This window comes from Mesocricetus auratus, unplaced genomic scaffold (assembly GCF_017639785.1).
Source record: "Mesocricetus auratus isolate SY011 unplaced genomic scaffold, BCM_Maur_2.0 Super-Scaffold_4256, whole genome shotgun sequence".
NCBI lineage: Eukaryota > Metazoa > Chordata > Mammalia > Rodentia > Cricetidae > Mesocricetus > Mesocricetus auratus.
In genome coordinates, this window is record NW_024429182.1 from 38280857 (window position 1) to 38294311 (window position 13455).

The 13455-nt window shown below is 39.6% G+C and overlaps 1 protein-coding gene across 1 annotated transcript in view; it reads right to left on the reverse strand.

The window, feature by feature from the left end:
- Positions 1-12932, reverse strand: part of Trpm3 (transient receptor potential cation channel subfamily M member 3) — an 866780-nt gene extending 853848 nt beyond the window's left edge. Inside the window, exon 1 of the mRNA XM_040746389.1 lies at positions 12835-12932. Coding sequence (XP_040602323.1) covers positions 12835-12858 — 24 coding nt within the window. The 5' untranslated portion in view covers positions 12859-12932. The remainder of the gene's footprint in view (positions 1-12834) is intronic.
- Positions 12933-13455: the final 523 nt, after the last annotated feature.

A 13455-nucleotide genomic window follows, 5' to 3' on the forward strand; every position in this document is an offset into this window, starting at 1 on the left:
AAGATGAATGCACCATCTTCAGAAGAATGAAAGTTGCAGGCGCTCATTGGCTGGGGTTTCTGGGACAACCACCCACAGCACATCCCATAAGCAGCAGTAATAGCAGATCTCCTGTCTTGGAAGACGGGTAGTTGAATACCCTCTGTGTTTGCACATAGTTTGCCCAGAAGGCTTTAAAAAAAGAGTTCCCCAGATCACCATCTGGGTGGACCCCAAATATTGATAGGCTTTTTAAAAAGTGCCCCTGTGATTGGAAGGTGCTTCCAGAGTTGATACACTACCATAGCATAATTACTTCAAAGTATGGTCAAAAATACTGGTGAACACACAAAAGGGTAGGGAGGTTTTCAAACAAAATAATTTTGCCCCTGTTTTCAAATAGAAACAATGGTAATGACTGAAACATTTACTAGCTTAAAACACAATAGATTTTCTCAACCTCTGTTTAATGTTACAATTTAATTATAGAAAGCATCTAGTAAGGAATAACGTGAGACTGAGTTCCAGATGTATATTTAATGATTCTCAATTGTTTCATTACGTGACAAAGAACTTCATAATGTTTAGATTTTAAGCTACAGGGACAAGCTTAGGAATCATTTGTGCAGCATCCCTAGGCACAGCCTGTAAAGATGAGCTTCAAGGAAAAGATGTGAGAATGGAGAGAAGGATTAACCGCATATGAAACATGAACAAGAATGTTTCAAATCGAACCCTTATACTCTCAAGAAAATTGCTAACAACATATTAAAAGCACAGTGGCTGGGAAGATGGCTCAGTTAGTAAACTGTCTTTCAGATAAGCATGAGAACCTGAACTCAGATCACTAGCATCCACATAAAAGGCAGATGCAGCAGTGAACATTTGTGACTCTGTTTGACAGTGGATCCCTGAAGATCACTGGCATGCCAGCCTAGCAGAAACAATGAGTTCCTGGCCCATGAGAGACACTGTTCCAAAGAATGAAGTGGAAAGTTATCAAAAAAGACACATGACATCAATGTCTAGCATATATATGAATATACACACCTGTGTATGAATATTCAATTGTACATGTGTGGGCATTCATGTGCATGTGCACACATGTATGCATGAACAAATTCAGGGAGCAATTTTTGCTTACCTGTCTAAAGAGAACTTACTATAAGGTACTTCATAATTTATTTGATTTATTAAGAACTCATTAAGGGATTCTCATTATGATATAGGCCAAAAAGACAATAGGATTGTGTTACTGGATGGCTTGGCTGCTAAAATATTTGATTTATGCATGGAGGCACATAAATCTGCTTCTATCCTTATTGTCTTGAAATCAATTACAGAATGTACCATTTCTATAAACATAATACCCAGGTGACAGTTTCTCTTTGACCTGGATGGTGTGTGTAGCTGATGAAAAATGTCATCCTTACTGATAAAAAGTAATTCAGATGAGAAACATGCACTAAGAGTAGTAGCTTCACAAAGGCAAGCAAGGGCATGACAAGGAGCACACATTGACCACACGTGCCGTTGCATCTTGCTGACGTCTCCACTTTCATACCATGGGAATGTCAACCTGCTTCTTGTGGTTATATGTAATGGGCATCACTGGTAAATATGAAACTTTTTCTTCCAGTGAATGGCACTAAAGAGATCATTCCCCTTCTCTCCTTTCAGGGAATGTAAAAATCAGAGTCCTGCTTTATTGAACTTTCAAGTGGGACATGTGGTTGTCATGGTGCTCAAATCCTCTGTATTGAATGTTCAGTGGTGAAGAGCTTTTGTCCATCAAGTGATTATTACCAATGCCTGTTTCCCAGAGATATGAAAGCCTTTTTAACTTCTAGATACACACAGAATCTTTCAGAAAAGTAATATTGTAATATTCTATGTCACTTCTCCATGTCTTCTTAATACCTAGGTGTTCTTATTTTGCTTTATATCATGGTTTTTAATTCAATTTTCATTGAAACTACATTTGCAACTTTAACACAACAATTGGCTAGGGATGTAGTTCAACTATAGAGTATATATCTAGTATACATAAGGCCCTAGGTTTAATACCCAGAAGCTTCCCCCTCCGTCAGATAGATAGATGATAGGTAGGTAGGTAGGTAGATAGATAGATAGATAGATAGATAGATAGATAGATAGATGATTAGTTGTGATAGATGATAAACACATAACACCCAGAGAGAGAAATCAAAGAAAATTGTTGGTCAGGCTACTTCAGTCACATAGTTCAAATTATATGCTAACCACTCTTTTCACAAATGTAGATGATTCTATAGAGATAAATGTCATAAATGTACATTTTCCCACTGTTAACGTGTAAAATTTGACAAATTGCAATGAAATTATTCACTAATTTATCACTTTAAAGTTTGTGTTAGAAAGCAAATGTTAAAGAAATTAACAGTTTCTCATTAATAAATAAGTTCCCTATGGCCACTCACCCCAAACTTCCCTGAGTTCCAAGGAAATATCCTTTCCAGGTTTCCTTCTGAAGTTCCCTGCGGTTCAATGGCATCAGGCCATCTTCCAGTGGATTCAGGTCTCAGCTAGTTCCCAATGCCAATCAGATGTAAACACCTCACCTGGACCACTCTTTTAAGAGACTCCCTTCTTTCCTTTCCTCTGATGCTGATTTGCTAACTTGAGTTTCAAGTCACAGAGAACTGTCTCTGAAAGAAACGATGGAACAGAACCAATGCCCACCGTTTTCCAGGTTAGAAAGATACACAGGATCACTGGGAAACAGGGCCATGCTCTGCTGTATTTTCACGAAGTCCAAACTATCCTTTACCTGAAACTATGGTATTCTTGCCTGTTCTCAAAAGCCTCAGCACCACTGCCAGAGCTATCTGCTTAAAGTCTCTAAAGATATACAAACTTGCTGAACATTGTTAGAGGTATTGGATCAAAATCCTGGGTTGATTTCACTGCCATTTGTTTAGAAATCAAAAAGCAGGAATACAGAAAGGCAAGATGTCCAAAGCCACAGACTAGAGTTAAATTCCATCCAGAGAGATGGTTTAGCAGATAAAAGGATTTGCTGCACCAACCCAATGACCTGAGTTTGATTCCAGGACCCTGGAGTGGAAGGAGTATATCAATTCTTGAAAGTCGTCCTCTGGCATCCACACTGTCTGCATGCACACACACACACACACACACACACACACACACACACACACACACACATTATAACAATAAATAAATTTCTTATTCAGTATTGTAGGTGTAGGGATACATGTAGCTGTGAGCTATTGGAGACCCATGGTTAAATATTCTTAACTGGCCGCCCAAATCCCTATTAGACACTGCCCCCTCACATACCTCTCACTGCTCCATATTCATATAGTTTAAGTTATGCACCTGGTTTTACTTATCAGATTTTTTCTTTCCAATGGTATTTGTATAATACCTTTTTTAAGCAATCTTATTTTATATGCCAATCCAGTTCCCTCTCCCTTCTGTCCTTCCACTACCCTGACCATCTCCCCACCTCACTCTTGATCCACTCCTCAGAGAGGGTCTGACCTTCCATGGGGATGCATGAAAATCTGTCACATCATTTGTGGCAGAACAAAAGCTCTCACCCCCTATATCTAGGCTAAGCAAGGTATCACTCCATAGGGAATGGGCTCAAAAAAGCCAGTCATGCACTATAAACAATTACTGGCTCCACTACCAGTGGCCCCACAAACTGCCCAAGCCCCCCAAATGTCACCTACATTCAGAGGGCCTAGTTAGTTCTTATGCAGTTTCCCCAACGGTCAGTCTGTAATTACTGAGTTCCCACTTGCTCAGGTTCAATCCCTAGCAGATTTTAATAGTTTGTTCTTCTTCTAGAGATTGAGTATCTTATTGTCTTTAGCAGGATGCCAAGTTGGTGCATGAAAGCCATGTTTCTTTTTAGAATGCTCGGACATTTAACCATCCAGATGGCTAGTGAAAGTTTTCCTCAGCTCAACATGATGGTGGCACATGCTAAAAGTAGATGGAGGCAAGTTAGTGGGGCCACACACTGAGTTCCAGAGCAGCCTAAGCTCCACAGTGAGAGACCTTACTGGCCAGATGTGGTAGTGCACTTGGAAGGCAGAGGCAGAAGTTCTCTGTGACTTCCAGACCAGTCTAGTCTGCACAATGAGTTCCAGGCCAACCAGAGTTATGTGGAAAGATTCTGTCTCAACAACTACAAGCAAAATAACATTAAAGAGTTACTTAGACCAACTTAAAGTTGACAAATTAAAACACTGACGTGAATAACTGACTTATATAATTAGATTTTGCCATTCGTTTATTTGCATATACATACACACCTACATATATATATATATATATATATATATATATCTTTGATATAAATTGTAAGTCCTGGGTCATTCTCCTCATATGGTAGTATTGTATCAGACACCTAACTTATCTTTAAGAATATGTTTTAAATTGTCATTTCTGGGCTTGGGGTTATCAGGCACTTGCCCAGCACACAGGAGACTCTGAGTTCAATCTTTACAACTGCAAAAAAATGAAATAAATTAAATTGCCATTTCTAAATGTCAAATTGGTGACAATGATGTTGAAGAGCTGACCTCTTATTTTTTTTTTTGTTTTGTTTTTGGTTTTTCGAGACAGGGTTTCTCTGTGGCTTTGGAGGCTGTCCTGGAAGCTGACCTCTTATTTTTAAACTCATAAAATGCCCTGAATTTTTTTTATCCACAGCTAGAATACCAACCTTTAGGAGTACTAAACAATACTAGGTAAGTTTTACCATGCGTCTACTTTGCCTGCAGCAGAGTTTGGGGAAACTACATTCCTAGGTAATACAGTTTTAACTACCCATGAAAGAAAGGTTAACGCCTCTCATGGGAAATTTTGGTCCAAATACGAAGAAGAATATGAGAGAGAGTGCAAGCACAAATGGAGCAGAGAGGTTCTCCACCTGCCTTCACAGCATCTGAAACAGGGAGTGATGGCTCCTGGTACCCTCAAACAATGACAGACTTTTTCTAAGAAAGCCAGTGATCTTAGGTCCCCCTTCAGCAGTTCTGACTGCCTTCTTCTGGATAAACACAGCAGGTCAGGCCTCAAAATGAACAGAGCCGGAGGAAGCCAGGATAAATCACAAGTTAAAGTCAGCCCAAACAGCCACCTTATAAAAACAGGTGTGTCTTAATACACAGCTCCAGCCATCATATTTGCATAAATTCCATGAAAGGGCAAATTGTGACTGACACATGGGCTTGGAGAAAACAGCAACGGTAGTTTGGCAGATTACCCTGGATCTATCCAGAACTTTCTGGTGGAAATTAATAAACTCCAAAGGAAGGGTTGTCAAAATGATCAACTCAAATGGCACCCAGAAAACAGTTTGCCAGTAAAAGTAGCATTGCTTCAACAACATTGCTGGGGTTTTTTGCCAAATTGTCGATCAGAACGGGAATGGTCTCCACTTGCCAATTTGTCAGATTCCTACTGGCAAGTCTCCTGCTGTCTACACAGGACTTTGTTGGTGAATCTTAGCATACATCTACTGTGACCAAAGGGCCTAGCATTGATCCAGGAGTGAAGAGAGTGAAGACACAGCCACTTCTACAACATTTCCAACTCAAATCTGCACATACTATGAAGGTTTTCGACACAATTGCAATCCTTTGAAGAATGCATGCCGGAGAGTTTTCTCCTGCCCTTTGAAGACTCACTCTAAAGCAAAAGATATCCTTGGCTCATGTTTTATTTTCCTGTACTAAAACCAAAGTAAACTGTTATTTTAGCAATGATACCCCAATCAGATTGACTTAGAACAGTTCCTGTTATGAGCGTTCTGATTCACTGTTTTCAAAGAGCTGCACTTTGGATCACTGCACACCTGCAAGTGCTGCTTTAGCAGATGCTTGGAGACTTGCAGGTAAGGACACACCACCCTCCTACCCTTGATTCTGTGAGGAAGAACACAGTCATCGTAACAGCTGGAGTGAGCAGCAGGCTGCAGACCTCTGGCCCATTGCACTTAATCCAGGCCACTATCAACAAACTGTCCCCCCTCTGTGAACTGTTTGCAAGAAGCAAGCCAACTTACTTCCCCCATGCTTGGGTTGTTATGGTAGTCAAACAAAAGTGCTCTTGCTCTCAGCTATGCTTATGTAATTTCAATTTTAGACAAAAATTCCAATTGAGAATAAAGGCTCAAAGATAATGGCTATAGCCCAAACATTTGAAATGGATTGATCATTCCTTTGTTTCAGAGAATATGAAATTTCTGGAAGGAGTAACTTTTTGTCAACTGCTTCAATAGTTACTAGGCTCTGTGGAAATTTTCTGAAGTTTGTTATTGTGCAACTGATAGCATAGGACTTAAGTTTTCACCACACACACACACACACACACACACAGGGACACAGGGGGCAAAGACTGTGTATCTTAGTCCATGTTCAACACGATTCTTCTTCAACATTATGGATGACTAATTAAACACTCGCTTCCTGAAGATAGTTTTCTTCATCAAATACCTAATACACTTCTGATTTTGATGAACGATTTATTTCTTTCACATTTTAAAAGTGCATACCTAGAGTTCCAAAATAAAATAGTCAAATGGTTAAATCAATGTGTGAGGCTCTTAATTGACCAAAGCCCTATTTATTTTTATATACTCCCTTAAAATCAGTTAAATCAGATCTACAGGCCACCTACATAACTATTTTATTAAATTTTATAAGCTATGCATCAGGGCTGGGGAGACAGCTCAGTCTATAATGTTCTTGTCATACGAGCAGTAAGAACTCGGTTTAGTCTCCAGAATACAAGTAAAAAGTCAGGTGGCTGGTGGCGCATGCCTTTAATCCCAGCACTCGGGAGGCAGAGGCAGGGAGATTGCTCTGAGTTCGAGGCCGGGCTGCTGGACCGACAGCTTCCAAAACAATACAGAGAAACCCTGTCTCATAAAAACCAAAAAAAAAAAAAAAAAAGAAGTCAGGTGGCATGCACTTGGGGAAATAGAGACATGAAGAGCAGCATAGGCTAATTTGGGAATAAGAGGTCAATAAGAGACGTCTCAAAAGAAAAGTAACAAGTGCTATTAACAGCGGAGCCACCATTTTGGTCTTGGGACACATCTTTTTAAAAGATTTTGTTTAGATCAATTATCCTGAACTGGGTTCATAAATCGAGGACCAAGCAAAGTCTCTAACTTAAGGAGGGCTATACTGTTTACCAAATTCTAGTGTCCTGAACAGGGTCAGGTCCCAGTCCCCCTCCAGTGTCTACAAAGTGCTTCATAAACAGAGCCAGTAAGTACATACAGACCCCCATTTCCCTCTGTCCTGTCACTCCCAAGAGCCAGGGTGGCCCTCCACTTACAACTCCTGGAAACCAGTTGCAAACAGGAGTGATGAGCAAAGGAATCAAGACCTGGCTGGAAAAACCCACAGAGGTAGCTGACCTGAACAAGGGAGAACACATGGACCCCAGACTGACGACTGAGAGGCCAGCATGGGACTGATCCAGACCACCCTCCACCCTCCCGAACCTCAGTATCAGAGAGGAGGCCTTGACAATCTATGGGACCTTGGAGAGTAGATCAGTATTTATTCCTGGCATACAAATGTACTCTGGGAGCCCATTCCACATGGAGGGATGCTCTCTCAGCCTGGACACATGGGGGAGGACCTAGGACCTGCCTGGGATGATATGACACACTCTGAAAATTCCTCATGGAAGGACTTACCCTCCCTGGGGAGTAGAGGGGGGATGGGATAGGGCAGGGAGTTGGGGGGGCTGGGGGGTCAGGGGGAGGAGGGGAGGGAGAGGGAACTGGGAGAAACATGTGTAAAAAGTTAAATAAAAAAATATTATAAAAAAGGTAGACAGTGCCTGAGGAGGCATGACACCAAATTGCCCCCTGGCTTCTATAGATACATGCATACATACACACATGTATTCACACGGACATATATATGCACATATACACACATTATATATATGCACAACATACACACACACAAACCTATATATCAAACAAGAAATCTAACTACTTTCCAGGGTTTTACTTTATTTTTAATTTACAGTCCCTGATTTAAACTTGTTGAACATCCCAGCAATTTGAGCAGATACAGAGTCAGGCAGGATTGTTTCTTTAATTTCTTTGTAATCGCTTTCTCCACTGCATACACATTCCACATTCAGTGCTTTTGAGCCAAGGCTCTCATAATGCTGCCTTTGACCTTTTAAAGCATGGGCATAAATACAGAAATTGTGATGCACCTAGAGAAAGCATTGGGTGTGTTCCAAAACACTTAAAAGTCACCACTGCTGTTGTCATGACTTGTCGTGTATGTTGTCTTGATATGATTTTTTAACATAATGGATAAATTTGCCAATGACATGTAAAGAATAGAATTATAGAAACATAAAAGCTCTTTTAAAACTAAAATTTCATTCAAATGACTAGGAAAGGCACAATGATATAGAGAATGCCTCATGCACATCTTCCAGTGATTTAAAACCTGCTGATGCCTCATAGAAATATCTAGAGCAATATTGTGCTTGGAGAGGGTTTTATTTTATTTTTCATTTCACACTGCATCCATCTGGAACAAATCTCCCTGGGTGTATTACATCTTGAAAACACTATGAAAAACATTCACTGGACCTTCTGCTACCCCCCTAGCTCACATAACCCCGGCTGCCCAGCATATCCTGACCCGGATCAAGGGGGGGCACTGCTGAGGTGATGAGAGTTGTTTCAGGTGTGGCTTCTGCAGCTCCAGGAAGGGAGAATATTTGAATGAGTAGCCATCCCACTGGCCTTCCCAGTGTACCTAAGCAGTGTGCCAAGCCAGGAGGTTGCTGCTCGACTCAAAAGGAAACAGGTGCTGTTGGTGTTTCTTAGCAGATACCCTCACTGTGTTCAAAAGAGTCAAAAAGGGGCTGGGTGGTGGTGGTGCACACCTTTAATCCCAGTACTGGGGAGGCAGAGGCAGGAGGATCTTTGTGAGTTCGAGACCAGCCTGGTCTACAAGAACTAGTTCCAGGACGGCCTCCAAAGCCACAGAGAAACCCTGTCTCAAAAAAACAAAAAAATAAATCGATAAAAAATAAAGTCAAAATGGCAAGGGAAATTCCAGTCACTAGCGATCAAATACAAAACTAATTTTAGGGTTTTTTTCCCCTAGTTTAAGTTAACCTTCATTGGGTCCCTAAAATTTTCTCACCAAATTCTTTTTTATATTAAAACATAAGTATAATTTAAATCACTCACAATTCCTTATCATCACCATCCAGAAGATGATCAGACTTTGGGTCCTGTTTAAATGTATCTGTTCTGGAATGGAATTGCATTATATGTCAATTTTCAAAGGTGATCCAAGGCATAGCCACGGGAACAAAAGGGTACTAGAGATCTCCGATGTCTTCTCTGCTCATGGGTTCTCATCAAATGCTTTCTTGGGTTTGCTGTGGGGAGACCGACTAACTTGTACAGCTTTGGTGCTCCCTCCTAGAGTCCCACAGCACTCACACCACCTCTTTGTGCTGGCTTCCCCAAGAGTTCTTCCTCCTTATCCTCATTAGTCTGTCAGTGTTTCTCATGCTGTTAAAACAAGGCTGCCACGAGCATGTACAAGGGCTCTGTATGAGGCACACACACACACACACACACACACACACACACACACACACACATACACACACAACCTACCTTCAGGCCTACTCCTTTGGGGTTAGCACAAACAGGACACCCTGAACTCAGGTAGCCTTTCTAAATCCTTTAATTCATGGCCATGGCTACCAAGTTCTTCCTCTCCCTAGGTACCTAAAGAACTTCACACCAGGCTGTGAAAGCCATTGTCCTTGTCCATCTTCCCTCTTCACAGCTGTTTATGCAGCCTGCCACCTATAGCCAACTTAGAAGCTAACAGCTTAAATATAGGAGAAGCTAATAGCTCTTGGCTGGTGTGAGGAAATCCAGTCCCCCTTTAACATAAGCTGCAAGCATGTGGCTTAGGAGAGAGAAGCCTGAGAAAAGGTATGAATAGGATTTCTTCTTTTATTCAAACCTCAAACCACATATAGTTACTAGACCAAAAAAAAATGTTGGTTTTGTTTTCAGGGATAAACAACAGATTGACTGCAGTACCCAGCCTTTGGAAATATTTCCAGTTACAATTTTTAAACATGCCCTCCTTCCTAAGGCAGGAACACTTGAGTTTGGAGCTGTTAGCAAGATGCTATTTAAATTCATAACTGATAGATTTTTAATCCAACATCCCTCCTGACTGTATAACCTATTTGAAAACACAGTCCAGAACCGGAAGTAACTTGATAATTTTAAACAATCTCAATAATCCTGTTGTTTGTAAATACACAAATATGTAGAGTCCCTTTATGGATACAAGTTCTAATGAATTTCAAAGGATAATCTTTACAATGTGTTTTCTTGGTGTATTAATGGCTTATTGAGTACTTTAAATGAAACTGTACAATTCTGTCAGTGCCAACTATAATAAATAAATTTTAAATAGTTATAATTAAAATTAAGGCAAATATGTAGAAGTCATCTAAGGAGCCCCTTTTTCCATTTCCAGAGTGAGGCACCCTATCCTGAGGAAGTAAGTCCGGCCTGTTTGGGGAAGCAGAGAACCAATATTTTCAATACTCAAACACATTCGACTCAAGTAATCTTGAAGGATCTATATAATATAAAATGAACTTTTAAATACCAACAAGAGGATAGTTAAAAGAACTTTGGTTTATCTATTTAATACAATGTTATGCAGTAACTAATAATGGCCAACAATGCTGGAAAATAGTTAATGTTTTACATAATCTAACGTACAATACAACTTGCACATGTTATTGCAATTTTTCAAAAGGACATGTAATCTATACAAATAAATACTACAATTACTTTGATAAAGTAGATTATTAAGTCAGATGTTTGGTGAAAATAATTTATAAGTATTAGAGGATTTATTTGAATAATGTTTATGAGAGAAAGAAACTTAAATTGACAACAAAATAATAAAGTCAGGGGTATTTTATAAAGAAGGAAGAAAATGGATAATTAGTATCTTTCTAACAATCAAACTACATATCTATCACCAAGTAAAAATGTTTGTAACCTTCAAATTTTGTGAGAAGGGAACAAATAAAAATAACTTTTGCAGTGAACACCTGTAGGCCATCTTGAAAGTTTGGTTTCCAGAAATCCTATACATGAAGTTTTAAAATTAGTGGGAGTTTCTATGATTAATACTATTTCCAGAATTGAAGTACTTTGTGTGGGTTCACTGTGTGGAATGAACTGTTGTATAATACAAAAAATTTTTAATTTTCTTACAACTGTGTGTGTTGCCTTCTACCTGAGAACCAACTAATGCAATACCTCAGTAATTTGACAAGATCACCTTGAGACTGGGCCCATATTTGAACCAGTAACTTATATGAAGTTTGGTAAGCATTCCGATTTGAACATGAAATAAAAACCTACCTTTTGGGAATCCTGTCCTCAAACCTACCTTTTTACAGAAGCAACATTTCAAGAAATAAGAAAATCAAAGTCATATCATTAGAAAAAATGCATCAAGGAGAACAGGACTTAGTAGAAGGAAAGATTGATATCAAGGATGAGCTGTAATTTAGAATTATTCTCATGCAGTCATGAGTGTTTGATGTTTAACCTTTATACATTTTTAATTCAAGAGTCTCGGCCACACTCAATTTATCTTTCCTTTAAGCCCCTAAACATGGTCAAAGTAAAATCCAAACTTGACCAATAACTAGGTATTAAACAGTTCTCAATGACATTTGTAAATCAAAGCAACAGTAAGTAAAAATTAATTTTTGCAGTTATGAAATGAAGTAGCCAAAAGCAACCATTTGGATAACACACAAATTATCAGAATAACCAAATAGATTTCATTCTATGTACAAATATCATGAACAATACCAAAATGAATTCTAAATCACCTTTGCTTGCTTAGTTGAAGTCATATAGCATTTTGAAAATTGCTATATCTATATAGAGAAAATCAAAATCAATCAAGAGGTCATTTAAAGCATGTCAAATAAAACATAAAGTGTGAACCATATACAACCATCCTAGTGATAAGTTCAGATCAAAATAAAGACAAAATTTCAACTCTGTGTTATTTTAACTATGCCTAAGTTAAGAAGATTTAATATTCAAATACTACAATTTAATTTCTCTATTATACTCCACGACGTGATCTCACATTCATTTGTAAGTAAAAAAAATTGAGAAATTAGTAACTCACTGATAATGCACTAATAGAAAGAATAAACGCACTCTTTTGTTTGCTCCAATCAGTTGGGGGTCTATGCTCTCCATCATGACGGACACTAATATGTCAGTTACTTCACATCTATATTTTAGAGACAATTTCAAACTTTGGAGCTAAGGTTAAGCTTAATTGCTTTCCATGCACTAAGATTATTAAATATTTCAGACTATTTTTCTTCTCCAAGAAACTGACAGTTTATAAACAATTGTCACAATTACCATATCAATCTATTTTAATAAGTGCTTTGTAAGCATGCACCTTTCTCATCACTAAAAGACAACCTCAGGGCTGTCTGTACTGACATCTTCCCAGGGTGATCAGCAATCCGGCCACTTAATGAGCTTTACAGGGAACTCTCACAATTCAGCCTAGTTTAGTAGACATAATCCTCTTTTCAACTTCCTTCTAAAGTTTGCTAACAGATCTCCATCAAGGATCAAGCCAGGAAGAACACTTTGGCATCCGGAACTGGAAATGCCCCTCCTTTGATCTCCCACACAACTTAACAGCTGCATTTCTGTACACTTAAGAGAAACATGAAACTCACCAGATTTGATTGTTTGTTTTTCATTTGGGCAGCCTTCAAACAGATGAGCCTCAATGACTCCAGATGTCTCCTCACTCCATTCTGCCAAAACCGGGAAGGTGAGACAGGTGCACAGAGAGCAGCAGCCAGCCGTGCTGTCCAGGAGGACTGAGAGGGAGAACGGCCAGCTCAGGGCAGCGCAGAGCAGGGAGGGGAGCCTGCTACAGGTTGCAGTGATTGGCTTCAGCAGTTGCTTTCCAGCTTTGCCTCCAGTAGGTGGTAAGTTTGCAGATGACGATTAACTCTGTACTCCTCTGGCTGACTCCAAAGGAGCCCCAGTGCCCCTATATCAACTGAAAGTAGGGAGGGGAGCCACGGTTGGTAATGAATCTTTCATCTGGTCACATCAGCTACCATGTAAAGCAAAGGAAGTCATGTCTGTGTCCTTCCTTTTTCCTTGGTTTCCCTGTTGGATGGTAATTACCAACTTCACCCTACACTGTCTGTAAAGCGCATTGATTATTAATAATTGCATGAAACGTTTCCTGACCCAGGTCCTATTTATAGCCAAAGTCTCCTTTGTTTACAGCACCCTTGTGGGATCAGGAGGGAGGCTACCATTTACCCTGCACAGCATGGGGC